The sequence below is a fragment of the Amphiura filiformis genome, chromosome 9 (assembly GCF_039555335.1).
Source record: "Amphiura filiformis chromosome 9, Afil_fr2py, whole genome shotgun sequence".
Classification (NCBI taxonomy): domain Eukaryota; kingdom Metazoa; phylum Echinodermata; class Ophiuroidea; order Amphilepidida; family Amphiuridae; genus Amphiura; species Amphiura filiformis.
The window spans coordinates 64,261,442-64,268,907 of record NC_092636.1 but is presented as its reverse complement, the minus strand read 5'-3'; the positions used below and the strand labels follow the sequence as shown (position 1 = coordinate 64,268,907).

The following is a 7,466-nucleotide window of genomic DNA, read 5'->3' as shown; positions in this document are numbered from 1 at the left end:
AATGGCTGTTTAATTTATACCCACATTCCTCTAAAGCAGTTTCTTCAGTACAAACTTTCTTTCTATGATTTTTCCTTTTCAATTTTGAACCTATTTTACAACTAATATCATAAATATTATATCTCTTTCCTTGTAGTACAGCTTTAACAGCATTGTCCCATTCTGATGTGTCTGTATGGATTGAGAACATATAGCACCTGCAACCACAGCAGTAGAAGAGAGTGGTAACATCTTCACGAAATTGTTTGTTGAATACCATATAGATCACAGGATTGAAGACTGTGGATGATTTGGCGCAAAGTACTGGAATGACTGAAGCCCACATTGGTAGAGTATGCTCACCCTGAATTGTACTCCAAACAGATACTAGGCTATAGGAGTCCATGCTAACATGAAACACAACATTACAGCGAATGCAGTCTGTTGTTATGAGATGGAAAGAAAAAAAGTAGATTCATAAAAAAATTATACATAGTACTTGTTTTCTTTTTGTGGCTTTGAGCGCCATGCTTCTACCAACATTTGTGTCATGAAGTAATTTATATTTGTTCATTTTGTTATAAGGATGCTGGATTGTGCATGGACAAAGGAAGTGCGGTATTTGTTACACCTTATGCATTATTGCTATAATCCCTCGACCGAGGCTATTAACAAAAAGATAAGCTACTAAAATGAATGTTCTTTGGATTGCTTGTACCTTATGATTATCTTGATTTGTAGTTGAGCATTTATGTGATTCATTTTTATGATAAAACTAAAAATGGTAATGAAACTGTTTACCTTCACAAGACGTGATTCCATATGACGAGGCGCTCTAATTGCATTGTTTCTGCATGTGAGTTGTTTGAATATAAGAACGTAGCATGTGATGCAAATTAGAAGTGGTATACCAAAACCAAAAACCACAGACAAAATGACATACATCTTATCCTCCAATGATGACCCAGTCCAATTGATCGTACAGGATATGTTGTAAGGTTCTGTTGTGTAACTATTTGATACAAAAGGAAATAATATACATGTATAAGTCAAAGTCATTATAGACACTTACCTATACAAAAGCTTAAAGCCATATTATAACATTTGCTGAGGAGGGCACCCTCAATATTTTTTACATGATTATATTGTACTTTATTAAACCAACTTACCCTGCAAAATTCAAGACCCTAGGTGCTATAGTTTTGTCAAAATCTGAGATTTTGAATAAAACGCAGGAACCGTCGTTTTATTATTATGATGGAAATATAAGTAGAATGCCTATGTGATGTTCATAACACTGTACGTACATGGCGTGCGGGATGGTGATCTACACAACAAAGGATCGTACCGTAACACAACTGAAGGAGTGATACGTACTGGCGACATCGGCGCTGGTTGTAAATTCCAATTTTCTTTGATTTACCTTAGTTAATTGTTCGGCTCAAAATTAAAAGGGGATACCCCCGGTATATCTGACAAAGCTAACATTTTATGGCAAAGAAATACTAATCTATTTTGTATAAAAAATGTTATAATATAGCTTTAGCTGCCTATGATCTAAATTATTCAAGGAAAGCTGTTGGTACACTTTGGACTACATGTACTCAGAGGCAGATGGACTGATTTTATCACATATTTTATACCTTATAATTTATACTGAAGCCTGTCACCCAAACATTCTTATTCTAAATATTGAGGACAAAGCCCCCATATATACTGTGCCAATAAAGTATCCTTACACTTGGAAAAATAATCACAATTTCCAAACTAAACAATATTGGGGTAAATTTGTTTTTTTGATAGATGCACTATCTAATTCTGCACATTATGACACCCCATTGAATCCAATGTGACTTCAAGAAGCAAAGTTACAAGCATTTGATTAGACAAACTGGCCTATTCAAAAGTCCACACACTAGATATCTGGTTTGAGAGTGGTGAATGGCTAATTTATGCGTTTGGCTTTAATTTAAAACAAAAGGAACGAAAGAAAACTGAAACAAAAGAATTAACAAATAAAGTGAAAGTTATGAAAAGTACAGAGAAGCAAAAACTGAAATAAAACTGCTTTAAATAACGCTTCAATTAAGAAACTGTGTTGTCTCTTTGTTTCGCTTGTTGGAATCTTTTTGCGCCTTGTATAGGCCAGTTTGTCACTTTTAAAACTGGACCATCGTCTATTCAATTACTTGTAACTTTACTTCTTGAGGTCACATTGGATTCAATGTGGTGTCATAATGTGCAGGATTAAATGGTGCATCTATTAAAAAACAAATTTACCCCAATATTGTTCAGTTTTGAAATTGTGATTATTTTTCCAAGTGTAAGGATACGTTGTATAAGTATATTTGCTGCACTCAGGCCACCTGGTCTGTTTGCAGGAAATGGTTCTGTTGCCAACCTTAACGGTACTGATCTCTACAAAGTTCATATAATACAGAATAAACATACCTGCTTATGCCTAATATGGGCAAAATGGCGATGATGAAAGAATACACCCACAAGAAGGGGATGATTTTCCACACATATCCAAATAGCACTTTGTCTTCTGTCAATATAAATAAAGATAATTATAAAATATGTTATGAAAGCAGGTTGGAGGGGGACATGACCCAGCAGTATTTGCACTCAAATATGTGACACGATCAAGGGAAATGAGTCGGATGTCGCTAATATTGATTTTTGGCAAAGAAAGTGTTAAAATTCTTTTATTTTATACTGTTTTCAGTGATTGATAAATTGACGTAACTTTGCAAAGAAAAATCGTATCAACATGGGGTTTTCAGTTTCTGAAAGCTCTAATTGTCCTCTTTAGAAACATATATAAACCTCATTTTCAACCAGGGTGGACATGTGACTCATTCCCCTTGATCATGTCACATATTGAGACAAATAACATAAGATGAATGGCAGTATAACACAAGATGAATGATATGGGCGATGTAGTTTTAACTTAAAAGCCTAAAAAACCTTAAACGGCCTTAGACCGTTTGCACTCAAATATTGAGACAAATAAAGCTGACACACAAGGGAATGGTATGTGTTCTATAAACGAGATCCCAAGGCTTGATATTGTCATTTCTGACACATGTGCATGAAATTTCTCCAGAGGTGGAAAATACCCAAAACGTTTGTTTTCATATATTTATTGGCCTAAAAATTCTTAAGGCCTAAAAGAGTCTAGAAGTTTATGGCATTTTATGTTAAAGTTATAGGGTTAGCATTACAGTATAGTGTTTGGGATAGAGTTAGGATAGGGTAAGTGCAATAGGATTAGAGTTTTTGTTAGGTTTTGGGCTAGGGTTATGTATATGATTGGGGCATGGATTATTATAGGTTAGGGTTATTTAGGGTGAAGTTGTAAGGTTATGGTCTATAACAATTTATTGGGGTTTCGGACTATTAACCCTTTGGATTAGTATTTACCTGTAACAGTTTAGTTAAATGGCTAAAACTAAAAAAATATGGCTCCTGTAATTGCACTTGCGTTAATATCGGACTTCAAATATATAAATTCAACACTTGTTACCATTTTTTGTGTATGTAGGGGTGTACATGTGTTGTTATTTTCACCCCGTTGTCACACTTTTTATCGCTTACAAGCGCTATAAAAGGCACTGGCTAACCCACTTGCAAGTGTTTAGCAGGTGCCTGTTTAAATCATTATACATGCAAAATCAAAAATGTGTACAACTCTATGGAGTAGGCAAACCTAACTGATGTGTTGAAGCCATCAAGACCCCAAGCCAATATCTCTCAGAAATGTTGTCCAAGAACATATCTTCAACATACCTGAAGTTGATGGTGGGGCAAATTGTCTGACATTGGTTTTCAGGGGGTCAAAATGTAAAAAAGTGGTTTTGCATGGGTAATATCTCAGCTAAATGTATTCTAATATGCTCAATATTGGATAAGAGTAATGTCCTACCAAAGGGCTCTGACTGGCAAAAAAGATTGACACTAAAATTATTTTTACTTTTGGAGTTCTGACCCCCCCCCCCCCAAAGTTGGACCTGGTTGGACGAAGTTGCATTTGAGGGCCCTATATCTTTTAAAGTAAAGGAGTTACAAGTTTTCTGATAGCAGATTTGAATTCTACACCAAAAAGTACCCCAGAATACATACTTTTCAAAGTTTTAAAGGGTTCCTTTATACATTTATGGACCTCCAAGCGTCGTCTTTCGGCGCTGCGACACATTTTTTACGCTGACCCCCATAAATTTCAAATTGATGCCACGGGAAAACGAAATAGAGTATGAAGCTCAAATTTTCAGGATTTTACTTTCTCATCAATATATACCACCACACAGAAAAAGAAAAAAATTGAAGAGGTGCTGCGGTGCACATCCCTGGAGTTGACATGGAATGGGCCTATAAACATTTTACCAATCAACTTCCAGAAGCATTTCAAAAGTATTTTGTAAGGCAGAGTACTCTGCACAAGTACCACACGAGAAACAATGAAGATTACCAGGTTCCTAAATCTAAAACGAATTTCGCTCATAAAACCTTAAAAACAGCGGGCCCAATTAAGTGGAATTCACTTGAGAAACATATAAAGACTATAAAGACGATCAAGCATTTCAAAACCAAAGTGAAAGATAATATTATTCTTAATTACATTTAGTATTTTATCTAATTACCTTGTACGGCTTAAAGTAATTTAATTGTGTATCGTATTATCTGTAATATAGTATGTAGTATTGAATTTATCTCGGTAATTTCTTGCATATTCTTGATCACAAAACAGGCTCTTTTGGTTTTTTAAGGGTAAATGAGGGGGGGGGTGTTTTGACATTTTGCGGTATATCTTGGTGTTGTTGTTATTTTGAAACTTTTTTGTTGTTGTTAGGACAGGGGGTTCTTAATACAGGCCATCCGGCCTTCCGAGAACCTCCTCATTCAATGTATGTGTTTAATTGTTGTGTTGTTATATTTTATATTTGAATGAAATAAAGATGAATGAATGAATGAATGAATGATGTCATCTCAATGCCTACTTTTCCCAGGTTGTTTCTACTGATTTCTCTATTATAGAGTTATACAGTAAGAAATAACAAATAAGTAAGGATTTTGTTAAAATCTACTAACTGGGCGAAACATGCTCCGATGTTACTGATATTTTAGCACAATAATAGTAGTATGTACCCTAGTAAAATTCTCTGAGAGTTCCAAGCCGATCTAAGAAAAAAAGTGTTTTTCGCGTCACCCCAATGTCTATATATGCATTTTTATTGGTAAAAGTAAATTTGTTATTGAGTTACACCCTGGTACAGGAAAACCAACATTGCTATCAAAGTTACATGCTTAAATGTTACCCTTAATGGGCAGGAAAAGGAACATTGTTATCAATGTTTATTGTTAAACACATGTATAGGCCTATCCATTTCTGGTGTGTGTGGAGGCGTATTGTGTGGTGAGGGTTGTGGGTGTGTGTGCAGGTGATAAGGTAGGCCCCCTATTATTTTTTTACTACTGTGGGAAAACCAACACTGTTATAAAAGTTATGTACAAGGTGCGGTTACACTTAAATATATTTGCTTGTGTGAATTTTCGGGGTGTGGGGGTGAGTGTGTGGTTGTTTTTGTGTGCTCTGCATCCTTACATACCTCTCTGTGCAGCAAAAAGCTTAAGGTAGCGCATTGCTGCTATAGCAGATATAGTCATTATACTGGTGACTCCAAATAGAAACCCGCAAAACCCATACCATGTACATGCTGCGTGTCCGTACACCCACTAGAAGTGAAAATACAAAAGGCAAATCATCTAGTAAGCGTTGAGCTACATGTATTATGTTGTGAGAATTATCACTAATATTTACTCATAGAGATGGGTAAGTGGTTTGGTGGCAAGTGGTCCACTTTTTGATATTATTGCTTCAATAAGTAGAATGTCAGCATACTATGGCTACTCTTGCTTCTGCTGCACACCTCTAATTTGTTGTAGTGCATTGGGTCTAATTCCCGGCCCCCCAACTCAACACAAAAATTGACAACCATTAGAGTTACCAAATAGCACGGAAATTGGGAAAATAGGGGGTATCAGTCCGCAAAATTTGACTGTGAAATCAGCAAAATAGGGGGTATTTAATTTGCACTGTCCGCAAAATTTGGATAAAGGGGGAACTTGGGAAAATCCTGTAATTTTATGTCAAGTGACCCCTTAATGACCTTTTGACCTCAAATCTGTAAATACCCTCATAAAAACAACATCTGGCAGAAAATGGCATATGCTAATTAGGTAGCCATTTTGTATTTGGTTGTATTTGGAATATTAAGCGGGAATGTTTCTGTCAACAATAACATTTATACTAGTTATTAGCACTATATATATGCAATAAACATAATAAACTACATAGAAATGAATTTTTATCCCAATATTCCTTAGCCCCTTGAAAACAATACAATACACAAGAAATACATTATTACGTGTATAAGTATAGGAGAAAAATCCATGTGCGTGATTTTCTTCCCTTTGGTTACCTGTAACTTCAGAACCAAATGTCCGATATGATTCAAATAAAAAGCAAATAAAAGCCAAAACTCTATACATTTTAAATTAAAAAAAACAACTAAATTGACAACAATTACCTTATTTCACACTGTTGGTGCCAATTTAGGCTTTTAAGCATTTTATGTGTGGTGCGCCCTTAGCGATCTAAATTTAGCTCATTTCTGGAGTTGTGCAGAAGTTGTGTAAACAATCAGATTCAGACAGACAAAATGGCGGAAAGTTACCCGTGGTAATTACAATTTGTTCTACCACTGAATACACAAAATCACTAAAATCAGACTAAATAGATATCGTACAGTATTGTGAATAATCAACGAGTATTAAAGAGATATTAAAGAATTGGTTTGTAAGTGAAAACTGTGTTTGGTGCGTATGTTCAACGAATCCCAGGTTACATTCTGCAAAGTAGGGATCGATCTGTCTCAAATAGGCCAAGACTGTTCGTTCGTCAGGGCGAAGTTTTGGTAAAACCCCTACATTAAGTAGAACAAATGATAAATGTTCTAAGTTGAACAAAGGTTTATGACATGCTATAAGGTTCATAAGTTGAACCATTGTCATAAAATTGAACAGGTATTGCCGTAGAGTCGCAAATTGGCGAGATTTATGGCAAATAAACAAGGTTCTATTTATAGAGCAGTGCAGTGTCGAGTGACAACACACATCAGTGCAGTACGCCTGTGTGTGTATAGTGTATACTGTATTGCAAGCTTTTCTGTGATATCAATCAGGGCTGTACAGCAATCGGTACATGTACATGTGTATTAGACTGCGGAACTCAGTCCTCAATGATAGTCAGTCATTTATCTTTTGGTCGTTATATGACTATCATTTGAGGGACTGAGTTGTTATAATATATCTTCCGAGGTGCAATTTCAGACAATAGCTGGGGATTAGTGGGGCAGAGGTTATCTATTGAATCCTTTCATGACCACTGAAGCATATTCAAGTCTGCCAAGGACACCGACACAAAT

General features: G+C 35.6%; 1 protein-coding gene across 1 annotated transcript; it reads right to left on the bottom strand.

The window, feature by feature from the left end:
* Positions 1–265: 265 nt before the first annotated feature.
* On the bottom strand, positions 266–5,711 carry LOC140161313 (rhodopsin, G0-coupled-like). Its single transcript, XM_072184790.1, has 4 exons — positions 5,589–5,711; positions 2,431–2,527; positions 781–991; positions 266–420 (listed from the first exon to the last, which is right to left on the bottom strand). The coding sequence occupies exons 1-4, from the start codon at positions 5,644–5,646 to the stop codon at positions 367–369; spliced, it is 420 nt and encodes a 139-aa protein (XP_072040891.1). The 5' UTR covers positions 5,647–5,711; the 3' UTR covers positions 266–366.
* Positions 5,712–7,466: the final 1,755 nt, after the last annotated feature.

What these genes read in the sequence shown, in the direction of transcription:
- LOC140161313 (XM_072184790.1), bottom strand. Translation starts at nt 5,646, where the DNA reads ATGACTATATCTGCTATAGCAGCAATGCGCTACCTTAAGCTTTTTGCT. An exon ending in GCTTTTTGCTGCACAGAGAG is followed by an intron (nt 2,528 to 5,588) that starts GTATGTAAGGAT and finishes TTATATTGACAG; the next exon opens with AAGACAAAGTGCTATTTGGA. An exon ending in TGGAATCACGTCTTGTGAAG is followed by an intron (nt 421 to 780) that starts GTAAACAGTTTC and finishes TCATAACAACAG; the next exon opens with ACTGCATTCGCTGTAATGTT.